Here is a 22,756-nt window from a genome sequence, read left to right as displayed (position 1 = left end):
TTCTTCTTCTTCTTCTTCTTCTTCTTCTTCTTCTTCTTCTTCTTCTTCTTCTTCTTCTTCTTCTTCTTCTTCTTCTTCTTCTTCTTCTTCTGCTGCTGCTGCTGCTGCTGCTGCTGCTGCAGCAGCAGCAGCAGCAGCAGCAGCACTCAGGGCCTGCACACTGTCACTAAACTTCTTTTGCTCAAGGCTACCACTCTACCACTTGAGCTACAGTACCACTTCTGGTACTGAGGATCAAACCCAGGGCTTCATTTGTGCTAGACAAACATTCTACCACTAAGCAACATTTCCAGCCCCTCTTTTCTATGCAGAATAAAAAAAAACATGGACAACTTGTGTACATTACAGGCTGTTGTTTTATGGGAGGGCAGGGGAAGTCTCTGGTGCAAACAGGTTGTCTAAGGGAGAGGTGCAGACCTGAAGCAAGCACTAACTCTCAATTGCTGCCCTCCTTTGCATGCCTTATTGATATGTACATTTAGGCTGTTTGCTTTGGCCTTGACCTCTGTTGATTAGAAAAGTTCAAAGCCTTTTTTTGTGGTGGGGGGGGCAACTGGGGTTTGATATAAAGGCCGTTAGCCCGTTTTGCTTGTTTCACTTAATATTTTCAGATAGGGTCTTTTGCTTTTGCCCAGTACTTGGCTGCATTTCTCCTATCTGTACTTCCTGAGTAGTTGGGTTTACAGATGTGAACTGCCAGGCTAGCTTGACATTTGATCTAGGGTCTCTCTAACTTTCTGCTCAAACAAGTTCTGTCTATGATTCTCCTGTCTCCACCTCTTGAGTGGCTGGGTTTATAGGCATCCACTAGAAGTTCAAAACATTTTAAAGATTTAATATTTTTTAGATCCATAGACTTTACTTTGGTTGGGGTGAGTTGGGGAGACAGAGACAGAAAGATTCTCATTTCCTTTGTATATGGTATCTGCTAGAGGAAAGATTTTTTTTTACAATGTAGAATCACTATTGTTTTCTTCTATGACAGATATTTTCCTCAAAGATAAAGAACATATTTCCCTAACTTATCCATGCCATGGTTGTGTTAATGCTTGTGGGCACACAGCATAAATGACAGCTAAGTAAGAGAATCATGAAACACCATAGTTCTAAATTTGCATTCCTTTCTCTCCCCCCCCCCCAGTACATAGTAGCTTCTAATTTTTGTTATTTCTCTCCAGTTTTCTGGGTGCAGTTACTGGAAACTCAGGGGCACCTCTTATTTTAGAAGGACATCATCCTGTGACTCAGGAAGTGACAGGTTGGCCAGACTCCAGGTTTAAGTGTGAGGATATGAGCAGACTCCAACTTCCTTGAAGCTGTATAAAGGGAAGTTTGTGTGGTTTTCCCATGGGGATTGTTTCAGACAAAATTTGGTAAATAGGAAGAATGTTTAAGATAGATAAACTGGGAACTTGTTAGAATGCAGATGCCAGGGCCTGATTCTCAGTCTGTGTGAACACCAGTATTTTGAGTAAGCCCACAGTGATTGGGTGAACTATTAATCTTAAGACCCACAGTTAAGAAGGGGTTGAAGAGCATCTGATAACTAGAATAAATCTTAGCTTTTTACTTTGATATTCCAGTGAGAGATTTTCCTTCTTAAAAGAAATTCATACTGGAGAACATGATTAAAAATTGTCATATGTGGCTGGACACAGGGGTTCACACCTGTAATCCTGGGGACTCCAAAGGCAAGATGGAGAGGATCATGTAGGCAAAAAGAATGTGAGATCTCCATTTTAACCAACAAGAAGCTGAGCAGGTAGTACATGTCTGTCATCCCAGCTACACAGGAAAGGTAAATAGGGAGATGGTGGCCCAAGCCAGCCTGGGAAGGAATAAGAACCTGTTCAAAAGATAGGAATTCTAAAAGGTCTTGGGGGCATGTGGCTCATGTGGTATAGAACTTGCCAAATAAGCACAAATCCCTGAGTTTGAGTCCTAGTACTGCCAAAAATGTCTGGTGTGAAAAGATTTTTTCCAGTCCCCTGAGCTATCAGTGGCTTTTCCATGAGACAAAGGATTAGACAATGGAGGATTCGTGGTCATGCCAATTCTAGGAACCAAGGTTTCACTGGTAGTCTTGAGTACCTTTCAACAGATTTTGCTGTGTGTGGCTTGTGCCCTTCCTCACCAGGTCTTGAGGGCGTGGGGCCCAGGTTGCAGCATGGATGAACTGAGTTCACAATGTTGTCTGTCAGTCTCTGGTATTATCGCCTAATTGTGCTACCATCTGGTGTTGACATTTCACGTCATCTCCTTGGCTGCCGTCAGATCTGGGGAAGCGATACCACACTCTAGAGTTGTGAGGTTTAATAAATGTGTAAAATCACTTTGCTCAGTAAGATAGAGCCTCGAGGGGGAAGTGTGCTCAAAGTACACTAAATGTAGTATGCAAGTGTCCTTACTATGTATGGGCCCATTGTGTGGGGGGGTGCCGAGTGCAGGTATTGCTGGGGTGCCTGCACTGGTTCCTGCAGTGTGGCTTAGGGACCTTGAGTTTCAGCTTTCTCATTTGAGACATGTGACTACCTTCCTACCATTCATGATTGTTATCACCAATCCGTCATAATGCCTACCACCCCCTGCACACTGGAGAAATTCTGCAGACTAACTAATTGCTTTTGACAGCCAGGGCTATGTAGGACTACTGGATTGAGGTGATGGGAAATGGTTGGACGTGCATGGATGTGGGTGGACATGGGTGGACGTGTGTGAACCTGTATGGACACATGTGTATTGTATAAACCTGTGTGGATATATGTGGACTTGTGAGGATGCCTGTCACAGTCCTTGGCTGTGGAATCCTGGCGGCCGGGTTGGTGGGCATACGCTCATGTGCTCTCTGTCCGCATAGGATGTGGACAAGTGGTCTTTTGACGTCTTCTCTCTCAATGAAGCCAGTGGGGACCACGCGCTGAAATTCATTTTCTACGAGCTTCTCACACGCTATGACCTGATCAGCCGCTTTAAGGTAAGTGCCTCACTACAAAGATGAACAAATAAACCTCACAGCTGTCCATCCTTGTGATTTATGACCAAGAGGCTCCTTATCAATATCTCTAGGTAGCTTGGGCACGTTATTCTGTGTTGGGTGCTTTATATCCTATGCTGTCCGGGGCCTTCTTAGAAGAAAGAGGCTGGAGAAGCTGCAGATCTCCATCTTCTGGAGTCACCCAGAGCTTGCCAGAGCCTGCCATGGCTAGGCTCCATGGCTGCCCCATCTCCTTCTCCTTCCAGCCCCATTGTCACTGCTGTCAAAGGCCGTAACGCCCAATGCGTCATCACCACTGATGTCAGAGGCTATTTATAGAGGAACAAGGACAAGGAAATACAGAAAATTAGCGTAGTAATGGCTCACTTCATTTTCTTCTTGTGCAGCAAGTCCTTGGTTTGCATGGCAATCAAACTAAAGCTCTTTAAGATCATTCTGACATCATTCCTCAGGGCCTCAGGGCCAGATGTTCTGCAGCTAGGGCCCTCATATTTGATTTCAAGTTATCTGACAATTCTCCAGTAATTTCTGTTCATTGTAAGTCACTGTGATTTCCTCATGTGATTTCCACCTGGAGCAAGGGGGGGGGTGGAGAGGCTGTGTGCCTTCCACCTGCGCAGCCCCCTCGAGTGAATGAAGCTTGTTCTTCTCTTTCAGATCCCCATTTCTGCACTTGTCTCCTTTGTGGAGGCCCTGGAAGTGGGCTACAGCAAGCACAAAAACCCTTACCACAATCTAATGCATGCTGCCGATGTCACACAGACGGTGCATTACCTCCTCTACAAGACAGGAGTGGCGGTATGTAGAGAGCATAACTCTTGAACTACACAAAACATGATGCTGGCTTAATTAAATCAGCTCCAATTCATTGTCCAAGGGAGTTCATTGTGGCAGGTCCCTATATGCACATAATGTGCCTTGATCTGACACACTCCACCCTCACTCTCCCATCCCCTCCCCCTTTCCCAGCCCAAGCCCAGCAAGGACAGAAGATATTTCAACCATACTCATCTCTTCATTCATTCTGCCTCCCAATCTTACACAGTCTCCACAGGATATACTTTACTTTTCTAATATTCATTTTTGTTACAGTGTATTTTAATTGTTCAAAGGTGCTTCCATGGCATTTCTCATATGTGTATACCATACCTCAATCATATTGATCATCTGTCTATATCTAACTCTCTCTCTCATCTCTGTCTCTATCTGTCTGTCCATACATCTATCACCTATATCTGTCTGCATCTCTCTGGTCCTGATGCTGACTTCTTATTGAAGGATGTCCCCACGCTTGTTGAGCTTGAGCCCAGGAAGATGACATTTTATTTCATACTCCCAGGAATTGCCTCGCCACCATGGGAAATCTGGAGGTTTTCCATCACCTGTGAAGTGTTCTTCCTCCTGGACTTGATATAGTAGACACTAGTTGTCACTGTCATCGCCAGGCCATAATCAGTTACAACGAGTACAACTGATGATGTGTTTGCAGCTTTGGGTGGTGGTGGTTCTGTTGCATCACCAGGGTTAACAATGGTGTCTCAAAGTCTGAAACTGTGTCCAATAGACTTGGCAGCCATGTTATACCAGTTCAGTTTTGACTCAGACATCTGCATCTTTTCCACAGAAACTGTTGTTATCCACATCTGTCTGTGTGCACCTGAGTTTTTCTTTAATCCAAGAGCTGGTTTTCTAATCATTTGAAATTTTCATGCTGGTTGTGGCCCAGCCTTTCTACTTTTTTTGTGATATTTTTAGATTTTTCTTCTGAAATCCATTTTATTAACTGTTCTGCTCTTGGACGCCATGTGGTACCCCATGCCTGTCCTCCAAGAAGGCCTTAATTCTCAAAAATATTCTTAGATGATGACAAAAGTTAATTATTAATAGAAAGAAGTGGCTAAAACTGAGAATCAGAAAGATGTATGCTCATTTAAAGTCCTTTTCTATAACCTTAAGTCAAATAAATATATTTTATGCCCTTATTTTAGGCACACATTACAAACTCTTTCCTGGGTTCTGCCAAGTTAAGTTTTTTTTTTTTTTACATTTTCCCTATACCCCTCTCTGAGATTTCTAGATTTATTTCTTTAAAGACCCTCATGAAGCAAGCAGAATGCACAATTGCTAGATTTTTACATGGGTTCTCAGTGTTCTGGCAGTTGTCATACCTATTCGGACAGCAGTGCTCTTAGTAACTGCTCAAAGCATTGGATTTGTGTTCTAAGGAAGTGGCTCCATTTTTCTGTTCATATTTATTGGTTTATGTATAATGGTAATAACCAAGTACAACAGGGTTTGGAAAAACTACACCAAATTTTGTAAGCACCATGACCCTCTTAGTGAAAGTGAGCAGAGGGCACCAGAGAGTAGCCCGTGGGTCATGAACACAGGCTGTAGGTGCTAAGGGGCACAGAGGGATTGGAAATATCAGCAAACCCCCAGACCCATCAGTGGAGATTAGCTAAGGGAGGTTCTAGAGCAGAAGTCCTCTCAAACTCCAACATATGGTTTCAGATGGTCTTCTCAGACACAGATGATTAAGCCAGGAGCATTGGTTGGGGCCAGAAATTTCATTTGTATTTTTAGCACTAGTGACACTAGTTCTGCTACCCAGGGAGCACACTGGGAAAGCCCTGAGCTACAGCCAACCATGATAGCGCCTAGGGGGATGGGGCCCTTCAAACTACTTGTGCATCATACCATAATCAGACAGTAGGTCTTCCATTGTGCTTGGCAGTGTATGATGTTTGTGTATGTGTACACATGTGTGTGTTTGTGTGTGTGTGTGTGTGCACGTGCACGTGTGAGAGAGAGAAAGAGAGAGGGAGAGAGAGAAACTCAGGAGAAGATTGAGACCTTTTAAAGTCTTCATGTTCAGTCTCCTTGACTTTCGGGGAAAAGGTAAACTACTAGTTAACTCTTTCAACCTAGCACATTGCTTGAAAACCACGAGTCCCAGGCTATTCACAAACAAAAGCAAACAAAGCAGAAAACTTATTATTTTTCTTTATTAAGAACTTTTTTTGAATATATTTATTCTCTTTAAATAGTTGCACAAGTAGTTGCCATTCACCAAAGCAGTTTATGAACATGGTGTATCTTGATCAATGTCGTCCCTTTCCACATTCTTACCCACCCCTCCTAACCTACCCCTTCTCTTAATTTTAGGGTATGTATTGAATATTTTGTCATTTAACAGAGCAAGTTATGCGTACAATGCATCTTGATCTGTGTCATCACTTCAACATCTTCACCCCCTTTGACCCACCCCTTCCCTTCCATTTCTCAATTCTGCAGCATATACAATGAATTCACTGTGTGTCAGAAAGCACCTTTGGCAATTGCTCACAGCTGCAGGTTGGAGAGGTGGCAGTGTGGACATGTTGTCAACACTGTTTGAGGACGGGGCAGGTCACATGACTGCTCTGCCTCCCTCTCAGAACTGGGGCCATGTCATCTGACTGCTCTGTCTCACTCCTAGAACTGGCTGACGGAGCTGGAGATCTTTGCCATCATCTTCTCAGCTGCCATCCATGACTATGAACACACGGGCACCACCAACAATTTCCACATTCAGACTCGGTGAGCCTGGGACATGTTTGGAGAGAAGCAAAACATGGCAGGGCAAGTGTTTCAGAAGTCAGCGAGCTGTGCTTTTGACAGCTTTCTTTGGCATGGCGGCTGTGAGTTGCAGAAGAAGGGTCTGGTCAGCTTCAGTCAGTGGCTAGGGTTGAAGCAGCCACCGGTTCCTAGTTCTTATTTTATTCAGATCCAATGGGGACCAGTTTCTCTTCTACTATAGTGCTTTATTTATGGGGTGCTCTGCCTATTTCTATTATGTGGTGGGGAGTTTGTATAGAGACGATGTGAACTAAAGCAATAAGGACAGGTGGTGGTTTGTGGGGCTTGGGTTGACATGATAACAGTCTTCATGCTCTCCAGTCTCTGGGGTTCTGGTAAGGTCGTCTTCTCTTTCTGGTGATCACTACTCAGAAAACTAAGTGTGCGATCAGGTCTGTTAAATGATAAGTAAATCTAACACTTTCAAGGTTGGCTAGATCCACCCCAAAGCTTGGCCAGGGACAGGTGGATGCCATCTTGGAGTGGCCTGCTCTGGGAAGACCTCACCTTCCCCTCACCCTGATATATGGCCACTGCAAGGCTCCAAGAAGATACCTCTCATCTCCTGATTCAGCTTCTTCCATGGGACATAAAGGGCCTGTAAGAACTGAAGTTTTCATTAAGTTAAAGGTGCTATAATAATATACAGCCCTGTGTTTGGTGAGAGAGAACAGTCAGAAAGTAGCTGCTTCTTACTTTCAACTGAGATCCTGTGTCTTTCCTGTGGAAAATATTAGCATCAGGCTTCTACTAGAGGTGGCTCACAGACAGCGAACAGATCCATACCATCACATCCATTGAATTAACTATGAAGGAAAAGGAAAATCATTCCAGAAAGTAAAAGGATGTTTGACATTATCCACATTAAGAAAGATGCCCAATAAACACTAGATGCCACTAGTGAAGTTGATTGAGTCTAGTTATGAAATAGTTCAGTGCAGAGCTGTTGGGCTGAATGTCACAGGCTTCCTGCCCATGAGTGGGTTGTAGAATGTTGCTTGGTGTGGATGGATAACTTGTAGTGTTTGTTTAGCTTTCAGTTGCTTCCACTTACATGGGCAAATAATCGCTTCTAAACATAGAGCGAGTGATGGTGCCTCCCAGCCTGTACATGCTAGCTGAGCAGGCCTCAGTGGTCCCCTTCCTCATTGATTGTGTGTGGCTTTCTGTTCAGGTCAGATCCAGCCATTCTCTACAACGACAGATCAGTACTGGAAAATCACCACTTAAGTGCAGCCTACCGGCTTCTGCAAGAAGATGAAGAGATGAATATTTTGATCAACCTCTCAAAGGATGACTGGAGGTGAGGCTAAGGGGGAGAGACTGGAAAGTCAGGGTGAGAACTGTGGAGATGAATGCTGAAACTAGACCCTGCTTAAAATTTTATTTGTCTTCTCTTTCTGTCTCTGCCTCTTTCCCCTGCTTCTCTCCATCTGCGTGCAGTTCATTCTTATTTCTCTAAACTTTTTTCTTGACACAGATGTTCAAATGTTTATCAGTAAAGGCTATAGAGTATTATGCTCAAGGTCCACCTGTTATTTCATCATCTTTCTGCTTTTGTATCAATGGATTGGGAAATGGAACCAGTTTGGGTCAAATAATTCTATATTATGCTAGAGATTCTTGTGGAAGAAAATTTGACAGTATTGTCCCAATAGTGTCCAAACAAGGACACTGTGAATATTTATTATTATCTTTAAAAACTTGTGTTACTTTTAGGTGAGCTCCATACATGTGAATTTTTATCATTTATTATTTGGAAAAACACCTTATTGTTGATTTGGGTTTTTAAATAATCTTTAAATTTTTTTCTATGGGAATTATTTAGATTGTGGACTACTGGGCAGAAGCAGGAGGATCCTGAGTTTGAGACTAGCTTGGACAAAATTAGCAAGACTCCATCTAGAAGACAAAATATAAAATACCAATAAAATGGCTAAGGGTATGGCTCAACCAAAAGAGTGCTTGCCCTGGGTCCATGCTCAGTAGTGCAACCTCCCTCATCAGAAAAAAGTATTTATTCCTGTTTCCTAAATTATGCTATGACCTTGGATTTAAGCATGCCCGAGTTTGAGTACAGACAGAATTACTCACTAGTTGTGAGAGGCTGGGAGCATTATTCAATCTCTTCATTAATGGTGAACAGTTAGCAAATAGACAATACCACAACTCAGGACTGGTTAAGGATTACAATGACATTATTCCCTTAAAATGCACACTTTGTGGGATATTCAAGCAATTTTGCAAGTCACTGCAGTTATAAGCATAGGTCAAAGTGTTTCAAAGCTTGTAGATAAACAGCTAAATCCTTCAGAAGTTCTGTCTTTGTTGTGGCTTAACGCATGCTTACATTTTCATTGAACAGACACTGTTCATTGAATGAGTATATTTTTGCCTGCCACTCTGCAAGGATCCAGACAAATAAGCCATACAAGGAATGCAAACAATGGATCCAAGGCAGGAGGTATGAGAGTTTTAGGTCAGCCTGGAATATATAGTGAAACTCTGTCTTCACCCAAAACAAGCCAGAGGGAGTCCTTAGTTTCAGCTTTATTAGACTGCAATGGACTTGGCCATCATCTTCAAAGGGTAGAGCTCAATAATTACTCAGTGCACATCTTCAGCAAAACCCAAAGCTTTCCATCCAGTGTCCAGGGTTATAAGTGAATGAAAGGTTTGAGCTGGCAGGAGGTAGCTTCACAGGACTGGTGTGGGGACACATGCTCTTGGTCTCCAAGGCCCAGCCCCTGGCTTCTTAGAATAAAGTGCAGACAGGCCACAGGCCCTTTTCTTTATTTTTGTTTGGGATTTTCTACCTCTATTGAGCCAGTCCCGGAACCTCTTTCAGCCCACAGCTATGGCAGAGAGCTAGTCCTGTGCAGGCTGTGCCTAACCCACCACTTATTTTGGGTAAAAGTGGCAAGAAATAAACTAATTTCTGTATTTATTTATTTATCATTTTAACTTCCATCCTGTTTTCTCTCTGGGTGTCCCTAAAGGGAGTTTCGGACCTTGGTTATTGAGATGGTGATGGCCACGGATATGTCTTGTCATTTCCAACAAATCAAAGCAATGAAGACGGCCTTGCAGCAGCCAGAAGCGTGAGTAAGCTGTGGCATGTCCCTGGGACTAGAGAATGCACTAGGTGTCCGCATGGAATGTGTCCATATCCTGGCTGTGGTGTGGTGTGTTCTGGGGACACGGAGCATCTTTCTAGGTGTCTGCACTAGAATGTGTCCACGCTCCAGCCTGTGTCCTTCACAGTAACTGTGCTGAGTGGGCTTCACGTGTTATATTGGTAGGCAAGAGCCTGGTGTACATGCCTCACAGTTGCACTCATCAGGGTTGCAGTCAATGATGGGGCTGGTGATGGTTTGCTCCAAGTAGAATCATTTCCTGTGGGAAGCTAAATAATCAAAGATTCCCTGGATGCAGAGGTAACAGATCAATGAGTGACTCTTGTATCCAAGTTGCTTTCTGGAAAGGTGAGTTGAAGTGAGATGTTTCTAGTTCAGTGATCTCAGAGACCCAGAGGGTGATATCCTAGTCGGAGGATGGCTCCACAGAGGTTGGACTGAGGGCGGAGAATGGGAGGGGTATGAGGTGAATGACAGCCTTAATGAGCTCTGCTGAGTGAGTCTCCTGTGCTGTCTGTGCTCTGGGCTCACAGGATTGAAAAGCCAAAAGCTTTGTCCCTGATGTTGCACACAGCCGACATCAGCCACCCTGCCAAGGCCTGGGACCTACACCACCGCTGGACCATGTCGCTGCTGGAGGAGTTCTTCAGACAGGTACCATCTCTGCACTGGCCATCTCTGTGCTGTCCTCAGCACCAGCCTGGAACAGCTGAATGATCTGTTTTATCCCAGGTCCTTGGGGGAATGAAGGTTTCACAGCTTCTAATGCTTCCTGGCTATCAGTGTTTGAATCTTACCTAAATTCTGGCTCATGGGATATGACCTGAAGCATTTCATGCATTTCTAGCCTATGCATTTCTGTTCCACAGTCTTCTCAAAATGCCATTTGAGGAGTCTCTTTTCCCCTAGTTGGTTTATAGAATGGTGTTTATTTGGCCTTCATCATGTAGGATTCAGTTGTTAATCTCTGTATCGTGTTTCTGTTATAATTTGTCGGGTTGTTTCTTCCCAGTGAACAAGTCTGTGATATGAAATTCCAAAACTCAGTGGCAAATAAGGGCCATGAAATCACTTAACTACCAGTACTTTAAGATCCAGAGTTTTGCTGTCTGTAACAATAGTCTCAGTGGGGTGCTGGTGGCTCATACCTGTAATCCTAGCTAGCTACTCAAGAGACTGAGATCTGGGAATCAAGGTTTATATCTCATGGACAGGAAAGTCCCTGAGATTCTTTTTTTTTTTTTTTTTCCTTTGGGTCTGGTCGTGGTGCCTGAACTCTGGGCCTGGGCGCTGTTCCTCAGCTCTTCAGCTCAAGGCTAACGCTCTACCACTTGAGCCACAGTGCCACTTCCAGCATTTTTTTTAATGTGGTGCTGAGGAATCGAACCCAGGGCCTCAGGCATGCAAGGCAAGCGCTCTGCCACTGAGCTACCTTCCCAGCCCCCAGAGCCACCTTCCCAGCCCTATCCCTGAGATTCTTATCTTCAATTAACCACCAGAAAGCTGGAAGTGGAAATGTGGCTCAAATGGCAGAGTGCTAGCCCTGAGCAAAAAAGCTCAGGCCCTGAGTTCAAGCCCTAGGACCAGAACACACACACACACACACACACACACACACACACACAGACAAACGCACACAGAGAGACACACACATGTCTCTATGGAGCATATATTGCTTTAAAACAAGTAAGTGGCTCTGACAAAACACTCCCATCAGGTCCTTATAAATACAGATATGTTTAGATCATGGTTTGGGGTGTGGGAAGTCCTAGAGTGCAAAGCTAGCATGGAGTGTGACAACATGGAACAGGTGTGTTAGCTTGAGCTCCCAGGATACCGTGAGAGCCCCCCTGTGACCTCATCTAGCCCCAGACACCCCCAAATACCATTAACACCAAGCTTTGGGGATTAAAGTCCTGAGAGTGATATTTGAACTTAGTCCAGCCGTAGCACACTGCTACTTTGATTCTTGGAAGCAAATTACCTTCGTGATTACTCTTACTCTTATGATTCTTGTTTAAGTAGGAAACAATAGAAGGTATATGTGCTTGCATTCATGCATGTATATGATTACGCTTGTATTCTCTCAGATGCACTCCTGAGTTATCAAGCACACTCATACACATATATGCACACACACACATTTATGTATATTCATGTTCCCTTCTCTCTGGTGAGACTAGAATTAAGAACATCCTAAAGATTAGCTACCAGGAGGCTGAGATCCAGAGAATCATGATTCAAAGCCAGTCAGGGTAAAAATATCTGAGAGAGACTGGGAATGTGGCTTAGTGGTAGAGTGCTTGTCAAGCATGCATGAGGCCCTGGGTTCGATTCCTTAGTACCACATAAACAGAAAAAGCCAGAAGTGGTGCTGTGGCTCAAGTGGTAGAGTGCTAGCTTTGAGCAAAAGAAGCTCAGAGACAGGCCCAGGCTCTGAGTTCAAGCGCCAGGACTGGCAAAAAAAAAAGTCTGAGAGAGTCAGTCTCCAAATAATCAGCAAAAAGCAGGGCTGAAGGTGTAGCATCAGCCATGCAAGCAAGCTGAGCAAGCATGAGACCCTGAGTTCAAAATCTAGTGCTACCTACACCCAGAGAGAGAGAGAGAGAGACAGACAGAGACAGAGAGACAGAGACAGAGAGACAGAGACAGAGAGACAGAGACAGAGAGACAGAGACAGAGAGACAGAGACAGAGACAGAGAGACAGAGACAGAGACAGAGAGACACACAGAGACAGAGAGAGACAGAGACAGAGAGAACTAGGGTAGGGAGAGGGAGAGAGGAGAGAGAAAGAGAAGGAAGAAGAGAGAGGGAAGAAAGGAATGAGGGAATGAGAGAGAGAAAAAGAGGGAAAGGGGAAGGGGGAGGGAGGGAGAGAAAGGGACAGAGCTGGAGAGGGAAGCCTTCAGTTTCTGGGCCTGACTTGGTTTCACATTATTGTTCTCTTACATGTACTCCCAAGTTATCAAGCATTGGTTACAATCAGAGTGTGTTCAGTGCAACAACTTCACTAAGTATTTTTTAAACCTGGAACTTAAATATCATAGGTTTCTATTGGGAAACAATATTCTTTTTCAATCGTTTTTGAAAATGTACTATCATTTCATTCTCATTATAACCCCGTGATGTTGGAATTATTCTACACTGAACTTTAATCTTTCAGTGTCCACACATCTCTGGGGTCCAAGGCAGGATTCAAGCAGCAGTTAGTAGCTGCTCTCCTGAGTGGGTTTTCCAGGTGTGATTTGAGAGCTGAATCCGCTAGGAGAGGAGAGACGTTGTCTCCCTCCTTCTGGTGATGACTATTGAGTATTTGGGTCACGTTCTGATAAGCCACCCCATTGAGTTAGACTTTACATATCATTGCATTGCAGCCATGCTTCTGCTGAGCTGGGGTCCTGTCAGCCATGTTTTGTATGATTTGATAGCCCCTCATCTATTCTGGTTCTTTCTAGTCCATTTTTATGGACGAAACTGGCCCATTGGACTAGACTAGTCCATTCTCTTGGTCCATCAGTCCAGTTTGAGTTGTAGCTTCAGTCCCTGCCCACAGCCAGGAAGGGCACAGTGGTTGGTGAGGGGGACACAGGAAAACATGGGCAGCGGCCTTTGTGGCTGTAGCTGCCGCGGTAGCAGCTCCAGGTCTCAGGACAGTTGCCCTGCTGCCTCATTTTCCCTGGGGAGCCCCCTGCTGCCCACTGAGGCTTTCTTGAAGACAGCATGAGCCTTTGTGGTGGAATGGGAAAGACTGGAACCCATTGAGCTTGGCCTCCTGGCATCCTTTGTACAGAGGAAAAAGCCCCATGAAGACACATTACATCATGTAATTGTAATAATTAAAGACCAGTGGCATAAGTGGCAGTTGAAGCCGCTAAAGAAAATCTGGGCAGCCTCATCTTCTGTCCCTTAATTTACTATGATCTCCTGTGTTTCTAGGGTGACCGAGAAGCGGAGTTGGGGTTGCCCTTTTCTCCTCTATGTGACCGGAAGTCCACTATGGTTGCCCAGTCCCAAGTAGGTAGGTGCTGGCTGCTTGGGGAGAGGGAGCAGCTGGCCAAGGCCTGACCGGCCATGGCCGCTCCGGGTGCCCACTGCCAGTGCCCTGCTGCTCTGCCGGGTAGCATTGTGCAGGACTCTGGCTGCATGGTGGAGCTAGGGCAGCCTCTACTCTAGGTGTGGTTGGATTCTGGCAACCTTAGGCAGTGACACTGTTGTGTTTCTCTACCAAGAGAAAAATGGGGCTTCAACTTCCCCAGGAGATAGTGAGTGCCATTGTACAGAAGCTGTTCTGCATGCAGCCTAGGAGGTCCAAGTCCCGCTTCTCCTATGTGATCCTCCTTCTAGGCCTGAGTTCAGGGCAGGCCGATCTTCTAAAGCACCCAAAGGGGGCTCTTTTAACCCCCCCTTCCTCACTTCTTCCTTCCCTTATCTCCCTTCTTCCTCCTCTTCATCTTTCCAGCTCTCCTCTCCTATATTCCTTTACTTTTGGTTTTAGAAGAATGTTTTTCATTGTTGTTGGTAATGATAACTTTTGTACTGCAAATCAGTATAATACATGCATTATAAAATTCTTCAGCCATGGGAGAGGGTACCAGTCTACCAACTGTCATCAGGGATCTCTACCTGCAGAGAGTCTGAAAGCACTCAGAAAGAGTCTGAACGCACTCAGAAAACAAATTGAATACTAATTTGTTGACTTTCCTGCTTGTACTTTGAGTACTTCTTTATATTTTTTGTACAATGCATCGTGTGCCCCTGTTAGGTGCCGGGCACTGCCTAGGCATTGTGATATTTTAAACACAAAGTGCACTTAGTAGTTTCTTAAGACATGAAGACATTGTTGGGTGGTGGACAAGATGCAATGTACACAAAAATCCAACATGGATGCAATTTTCCAGCAAGACATTTTCATCCTTGCTGTCCTGCTCACTTCTTTTCTGTCTATTGTGATCCAGGAACTTTCTAACAGAACATTTAAAAGTCACAGGACATTCCAAATATCTTCAGAGGCTTTTAATATTCCTCTAAGTCCCAGCCTCTAAGAGTCCTCCCTCCCCTGAGCTCCAGGCAGCAGCCTTTCTGAGCTTTCCTCACCCAAGCCTGAATGAACCCCTTACCACATTTACCTCTCACCCTCTTTTCCATCTTGTGCCCCCACTGTTCCCCCCAGAATAAGGGGCATGTGTTCTTCCCACCAGTGTTCAACCTCCACGAAGGTGTCCCAAGCCTTCTGGGGTGAGAATTGCCCCCCTTCCCTCCCCAGGGATCTTCATCTGACTTCTGTGTCCTGTGTATAATCTGGGGTTATGTTGCTCTCACTCTCCTGGGAGGCAGGGGACAAGATGGGTTTTATGGTCTGTCTTTTTGGGATCACCCGCTGGAGCAATGGAAGAGACTTCTGACATTCAGATCCCAGAATCTCTGGATTCCCTGCGCAGGAAGAGAAGCCATGTGGGTTTGCATGGGGGCTATACCTGCTTGCTCTGCTGAGGTGTGGCTGCTTCTCTGTAGGTTTTATAGATTTCATTGTGGAGCCCACCTTCACTGTGCTCACCGACATGACGGAAAAGATTGTGAGTCCCTTCATCGATGAGACCTCCCAAACCGGTGGGACAGGACAGAGGCGTTCCAGGTCAGTGGGGATGTGGGGACCTGGTGTGGGTCTTTCTGGGTGGACAGAGTCTCCTGTGGGTGTGGCTTTGTGGTGATTGCCTTATTGCCTCTCTTCTGGCTGCCTTGGTCCACCATCCCATTTCTGCAGTTGTACTGTGATGGCAGCTCTCTTCCACATCCATACAAAGCTTTGAACTTGGCCATCAGTGAGGGAGAGCATGGAAGGAATGGGAAGAGGAGGGAAAGGACCAGTCAGGAGGAAGGGAAGGCAGGAGAAGTGTAAAAACAGCAGGCCTCTGTGGATGCTCAAGATGGGCACACTGCATTGTTTTCTTAGAGACGGTGGAGACTCTCCTGTTCTTGTCCCCACAGTTGCACAGATTTTTGAGGACTGACTCTCTTATCTAGTCAGTTTTTAGGGGAGTAGAACCCATTTAAAGCAAGATCTTTGCATGTCATGTCTCCCACAATCTCATTTCTCTTGGACTTAAGGAACCAGAGACAGAGGGATTGTGGGTGCAGGGAGGGAGGGTAGAACTGGAGAGAAGGAGGACAAAACCACTGGTTAGCTTGGGGAAATGCTTGGTTTGGAGGCAGGCACACTGTGAAACACATAGGAGTCCACATTCAGTGATGTTACTGGGTCCTAGCTACTAAGAAAGAGGACCCATGAGGAACATTGACAATTTAGATGGTGTAATGTTAATATCATTTCCCTCCCCTCCCTGGAAACTTTAGACTTTCCCTGCTGTCATGTTTAGGAAATAGGATAATTACAAACCTTGAGTCGCAGGAATTGCATGCCCACATGTAGTTTGTCTGATCACTCCTCTCGTAGCTCACTCATTTGCACTCTTCTCTTTGGTTTGGTCTTCATTTTCTTCTCTGCAGTCTGAACAACATCAACTCCTCAGATGCAAAGCGTTCAGGTGTCAAGAGCTCTGGGTCAGAAGGAAGTGCCCCCATTAACAATTCCGTCATCCCTGTGGACTACAAGAGCTTCAAGGCCACCTGGACAGAGGTGGTGCATATCAACCGGGAGAGGTGGAGGGCCAAGGTGCCCAAAGGTAATGAGGGGGGAGAGAGACCCATCCAGGAGGCTGGTCCATGGGGCAAGGGAGACTTGCCTCGGAGACTCATCTGTGGGGTGAGGGAAAACTGTCCAGGGGTTTTATCCACTCCTTAAAGCACAGGCTTATCATCCCTCATTTATGGGTATTGCAAATCAGATGGCAATTTCAGGCTATGACATTGCAGATAAGAAGGGTTCATCATTATAGCTAGCACTCAGTGAATGATAGAACATACCAACCCCCCAGCATCATGTCCTCTTATGTGATGTGATTCAACCCCGCATGAAAATTCTATGAGTGAGACCAGCATGTTTCATTCTTACTTCATGTCATGTGGCTAAATGTAAGACATCATTCCTTCTTTTACCTAAGTAAAGTCCAGCCAGCCAGTGACCACCTGGGTTATTACATTGGGATGTGAAGAATCGAATGGGTCTTATCCTCATTTCACATGTTCACATGTTCCTTCAACAGTGGTCAGCTTTTGCTAACCTCTATTGAGTGTCCACTGCCTCCTAGGCTCCATGCCCAGAGCCCAGGGTAGAGAAATAAGTAATTTGCATCCTCATCCTCCCAGTTCATAGATGGAAAGAGGAGACATTATCACGTATTTCATGTAAAAGGAGTCACTAACCCCTGACAGCCCTGAGCTCTGGACCCTTGGGCAGGATGAGGAGAGCTTTGAACCCAGTCACAGCACCTGTACTTGTGTTTTGTTTATGCTGGTGCAACACATGGCAAGAAAGTAGGATAGTGGGTGTCTTAGTTCATTTTATGTCTCAATAATAAAACCACATGATTAACAGAGAATAGACGCTTATTTGCCTCAAATTTCTGGGCTACAGGAATTCTAGAAGCATGGGCCTGACATCTGGAGAGCTTGGTGGAGGGTGCCATGTGGCAAGACAGAGCTAGTGGATAACTTGAGTCTCTTCCTATAAAGCCACTGATGCTATCACAGAGGGCTGCCCCTATGAAACTATAGCAGTGGAAGACCATAGGTAGTCTTGGCCACCATTGGGAGCAAGGAGTCTGCCTCTGGGCCCCTCATTGAGAGGGGACCTTTGGAATCGGAGGGAATCAGACTCAGGTGGGATTTGCTTGTACTTTGACTGGCCCCAGAATCCTGCTCAAGCAGCTGCTTGTTTTATGTAAAGGCTTTAGATGTATGGGGCTTTTAGGACAGAAGTGGCCCCTTATCACTTTGGGACAGGTATTGGCTTTGTGCTATGATGGGAGCCAACATTCTTTCCTATTTTAAGCACAGCCTTTCAGAGTCCATTCACTGCTTTCAGCATGGAAGCCTTTCCTGTTGGCAGGCACTGTAGGCAGCCATGGCTGCTGCTGCATCCTCTCAAAAGAAGTATGCTCTCCTAATCAATTGCACTCATTACACTTGAAAACCCAGGTCCTGACAACACACAGTTTAAAGAGGTGCTCGAGAATCATTTGTTTGCAATGATCCAGCGTACTAAAATTACCCTTGGAAGCTAATCAACCAGGGAAGCATTCGAAGGTTCCTTTCCTTTCCCAACAGAAAGCCAGCCCTTTGCAAAGGACAGATAAACAGCTCAGAATTTACAATGTGTGAGGTATGCAGGAAGAGCTTCACGAAATCTAGTTTTCCAGCATGAAAGGGTTTGTCTGTCCCTAATGCTGGTTGGGCTCTTTGGGAAGGTGTGAAGAAGCCAGGACTTGGGGTTGATCTGAAGATGGAGAAAGGAGATGGGCCAAGGTGCAGAGCTTGGGTTATAGTGTTTTGTGCGAGGGTATTTTGGTTCTTGAGACAAATTCTAGCTAATGGGGAAAGGAAGAAATGAAATCCAAGGTATCTTTGAGGCTCTTTGTGACTTAATTGTGGGGATGATAATGCACATAAGAGAATGGATGTAAAGAGCAGACGTAATGTACACAAATCATTAGAACCCAGGTTAGTGCATATTAAATAGTATAATGTACACAAATCACCAGATAAATGGTAAATGGGAGTTGCTGTTTAAACACATGAGAAAAGAAAGAGCCATTATGAAGCAAAGTTAAGGTCCTGGTAGTAAAAGCACCAATAGAAAACTCACACTTTAGAACATGTTATGGTTGACTGATGGTAAGGAGAAATCAAATTACAATCATCTTTCTGTGGGTGGTCACTTTCCCTAGATGACTTCATACCAGTTTTCTATTTAACTCTGTGTTGGGAAGACTCATGAGGGAATCTGCTATGTCCTCACCAATCCTTCATCTGCTTTCTGTGAGCCTTGTCATAACGGGTCACATCAACATGAATAGTCTAAAATGGGGAGCAAAAGGAAATAGGCCATGAAGTTTGTGGTCTGCTAGACTCAAAGCTGTATGAATGTCAAGATGTTGAATCCAACACCTGAAAAGTGAATTCACCATGTGTATGCCACCAGGAGATTGGCCATATATAAATTAGAGTGCCTTCGCCTATTTTTTCATCATATGACAATTTTATCACTACTAATAATTTCACCATGAGAATATAAAGGAATGTGATTGTAATGGGGAAACAAAACTCTACCTTCTATGGGCATATTTTCTTCTCTCTTACATTTGATGTTGCTCATTTTGCACATTCATTTCATTTAGGTTAATTTTGATTAGTACCCTTTGGCTGATTATACTGATATTAGCCATTTCAGATCCAAGCCAGAATTAGAAATTTAGAGCAAGCAGAGCCACTCGCCTGGACGTGGTTGCTGCTGAGAACAAAATCGCAGTGGTGCAGGCTCATGTGATTTGATCATGATGTCACCAAGGCACCATGCATTAATCTAAATATTAACTGTCATTGTATGTAGTTGCCCTTGGACAAAAACAGATTGGGTACTGAAATGCATTTCTTCTAAGGTGATTTATTTTTACATTTTCCATGGGAAATTGGTCTGACTGAGTTGTCACATGAATTTTTCTTGCTTGGGTACTATTTTATGGTCCTTTGTAGCCAACCAGGATTTAATGCCTTCAGTTTTTATCAAGATCATTTTCAACACAGATATTTTGAACGTTGAACGATGGCCATGGATTCAGTGGGGGAGGACTATAAATGATTTCTCCTGAAAATGAGCTCTGAGTATAATGAATTTGCCTTGCCTTGCCTCAGTTTCCCTCTCTGTATAGAACAAACAGTCATCTTTTTATTCACTTATATTAGAGGTTAAGGAAACTGATGTTTGTTAAACAACTCTCTCAGACTGGGTTCTGAGAGTGTGTATATGTGCTTTTGTTTTATGCTAATGAATGGTGTTGAAAGTGAAATATGTATAAACAAGGCTACACTGGCAGATGGTATAAATCACACACATGGGGTGTGTTACCCTGAATACACAAATACTTCAGGAGGATATGTTGTGTGCCAGGTGCTGCACCAAGCAGGGATAAGATGGCACATGAGCCCTATCCTAGGGCACTGAAGAAAGAGCAGAGGGAGCCGGGCAGAAGATGGCATTCATTCTGCAAGAACATTCTTTCGCTTTTTAGCTGTCCATGTCTACAGAAATTAGGAGACTATTATACTGCAGATGGACATGATAAATTTATTTATAAAGAAATATTCCCATGTTAGTGGAAATAATAAATGCAACTTGTTGGAAAGTAGTGTCATGAAACACTGAAAAGCAAATATTCCAACTTTCAATCAGAGCTTCTCAATCTTTATTGCACGGAGAAAACATTAAAAATAGCCTATCCTTGCTCCTCTTCCTTCAGAATCTGCTTTAATTTGTATAGTGGGAGGTGAAGTCACTGATCTGGAGGGAGGAGTAGATGGGAGGGTGGATGGATGGATGGCTAATCTGATGGATCAATAGAAGAATGGGTGAAAATGCCATCACACATTAAAGAGGACATCTGAGGAAAGGGAATGGCATAGGAAAATAAAGTCAGACATCATGAACATATACCATAAGCATCCTGAACCATGAACCTAGACCTTCTATGGATTATGGGCTGACAGCAGGTAGAATGAAAATTAGCATGTCCGGATGCACAAATACAGTCATATGTGAGGGGAAGAAAAAGGGCTCTCAAAAATGACCTGTAGGGCAACGTCAACACACGTGGAGACAAATGCAGTGATGCTTTCCAGGTGGAGGTTGTAGAACAATCTGGAAGGCCTTGGAAGTATGCCGGATGCTGCCTGGCTCTGTAGGCCATAACGTAGGACTCGGCCTTGTCAGGGACCAGACATGCATCACCTGAAACAGGCCTGTCCGTGGACACTGACCAGACCATCTAGTCCTGACCCCTGGCCGAATCTGCTTTTGCAAAAGAGTGATTTTTGAGTAACTTATATTTTGAATTAACCAAAGAAATATACCCCCCCCCAAATTTAGTAAATACCTTAGGCCATTTTTGTGTATTAATTGATATTTTCCTCCAAAGAGGCAACTCTCCTAATGTCCTCTTTGTCTCCTTTCTTCTGTCTTCTTTCCCTGCTTTCACTAACTTGCTGGGGATACAGAGGAGAAGGCCAAGAAGGAAGCAGAGGAGAAGGCTCTCCTGGCCGCCGAGGAGAAGCAGAAGGAAATGGAAGCCAGAAGCCAGGCTGAAGAAGGTGCTGCCAACAAAACAGAGAAGAAGACTTCAGAAGCCAAGAGTCAAGGCAATGGCACCCGTCCCAACAAAGGTGACCAGCCTCGTGGGAAGAACCCCAAAGGTGACAAGGCCTCTGGAGGAAAGCAGCCGAATGGTGAGGAGGGACGGGCTCATCTGTGTCTTTCTGTCCTTCTCTATGGGAGAATTTGCCCCTTCCTGACCACCAGGTGTAGTTACTGCTCACACCACCAGCACAGTCCTGAGGGCTTTGCTGGCCTAGGTGTGATGGAAGGACACACACACCCAGCAGCCAGACTGCAGGGGTGTGCGTCCCCTTCCCCTTCAGCATGCAGGTTGCACACAATATGGTGAATCAGATATATTGGCTTGCCTATAGCTGAGGATTTCCTAGGATATAAGGCTCTCAGTTTTAAAACCAAAGGGAGAGAGCCACCATAACTCTTGTCATCGATCATTTCTTATGTTGAATGCACTAAATACTTACTCATTAGCAACTATATTAAGTGCTATTCTAGGCACGAGTGCCTTAGCAACAGAAATGTCATTGGAAACCCATGATGTCATCGGGATATGGTGAAATACTGGTGGAATGTGGGCAAGGGGTCATAGGAGCATGGCAGATAAAATGCCCAATAATCATATACAAAGAACAAGGCACCAGCTTTGTTGGGGGCTGAAGGTGGGGGTGAATTATCAGGGAAATCCTCAAGAGGAAGAAGAGTCTGAACCAGGTTGTTTCTTTTTTGTTGTTGTTCGTGTGTGTGTGTGTGTGTGTGTGTGTGTGAGAGAGAGAGAGAGAGAGAGTATGTTGTAGGGCTTGAACTCAGGGCCTGGGTGCTGTCCTTGAGCTCTTTTGCTCTAGGCTAGTGCTGTACCACTTTGAGCCACAGCTCCACTTCTGGATTTCTAGCAGTTAATTGGAGATGAGAATCCCAAGGGCTTTCCTGCCCAGGCTGGCTTTGAACCTTGATGCTCAGATCTCAACCTCCTGAGTAGCTAGGATTACAGGAGTGAGCCACTTGTGCCCCGCCTCTGTGCTAGGTTTTGAAGATTGTAGTTTGAAGCAGCAGTTTGCTGCTCAGGTGGGAGTGGGGCTTCCCACTGGGTCCTGGGTGTGCTTCCTGTGCTTAGGGAAGGTTTGCAAGTTCAGAGTCTCCACCATTCGCTTGTGTCAGGTAAGCCAGGCAGCATAGTAGCCAAAGTCCATAGTCTGCCTCCTCTAGGCTGGCTTTGTCTGGATGACTTAAGCTTTCTCTGTGTCTGCAAAATACACAAAACATCATTCATAACACAGACCTCTGTGAGCCTTTGCTAATGATCATGGGAAAAAAATTTCCAAAAAACACACCATCAAACTAAAAGGCAACAGCAACACAGCCCTCACTTCCTGTACCACATGCTGTGTTAAGGCGTCCAATTCTCTTGTCTGCCCAGAAGGACCAGGTATTTTCCTCTGGTTCTAGATGTTATGCTACAGGTCTGGGGAACGAACAGGCAGAAAGTGTATAGAGTAACATACACATGAGTATAATTGGGTAATGATGTTTGTAATACGCCTGTAAAAGTAACCCATAACACATTCCAGAAATGTACATAAACACTCTTACATGATCTTTCTAAGAGACAAGGAAGGCCATTGCCCCAACCAGTCTGGTTCTGGAGACTTCTCGCAATGAATGTGCAATATTCACGTGAGCACAGTTTGGAAACATAAAGATTTGGTCCAGCTAGAATACAGGGT

The 22,756-nt window shown here is 44.7% G+C and overlaps 1 protein-coding gene across 1 annotated transcript in view; it reads left to right on the top strand.

Annotated features, from left to right (window-relative positions):
* Pde1c (phosphodiesterase 1C, calmodulin-dependent 70kDa) overlaps positions 1–22,756 on the top strand; it is a 250,953-nt gene that overhangs the window by 185,463 nt on the left and 42,734 nt on the right. Inside the window, exons 7-16 of the mRNA XM_013035157.1 lie at positions 2,858–2,974; positions 3,653–3,793; positions 6,477–6,577; positions 7,791–7,919; positions 9,616–9,717; positions 10,287–10,407; positions 13,691–13,772; positions 15,266–15,386; positions 16,259–16,434; positions 20,921–21,148. Coding sequence (XP_012890611.1) covers positions 2,858–2,974; positions 3,653–3,793; positions 6,477–6,577; positions 7,791–7,919; positions 9,616–9,717; positions 10,287–10,407; positions 13,691–13,772; positions 15,266–15,386; positions 16,259–16,434; positions 20,921–21,148 — 1,318 coding nt within the window. The remainder of the gene's footprint in view (positions 1–2,857; positions 2,975–3,652; positions 3,794–6,476; positions 6,578–7,790; positions 7,920–9,615; positions 9,718–10,286; positions 10,408–13,690; positions 13,773–15,265; positions 15,387–16,258; positions 16,435–20,920; positions 21,149–22,756) is intronic.

The sequence above is a fragment of the Dipodomys ordii genome, unplaced genomic scaffold (assembly GCF_000151885.1).
Source record: "Dipodomys ordii isolate 6190 unplaced genomic scaffold, Dord_2.0 Scaffold205, whole genome shotgun sequence".
Lineage (NCBI taxonomy): Eukaryota > Metazoa > Chordata > Mammalia > Rodentia > Heteromyidae > Dipodomys > Dipodomys ordii.
This window is presented reverse-complemented; position numbering and strand designations above follow the sequence as displayed.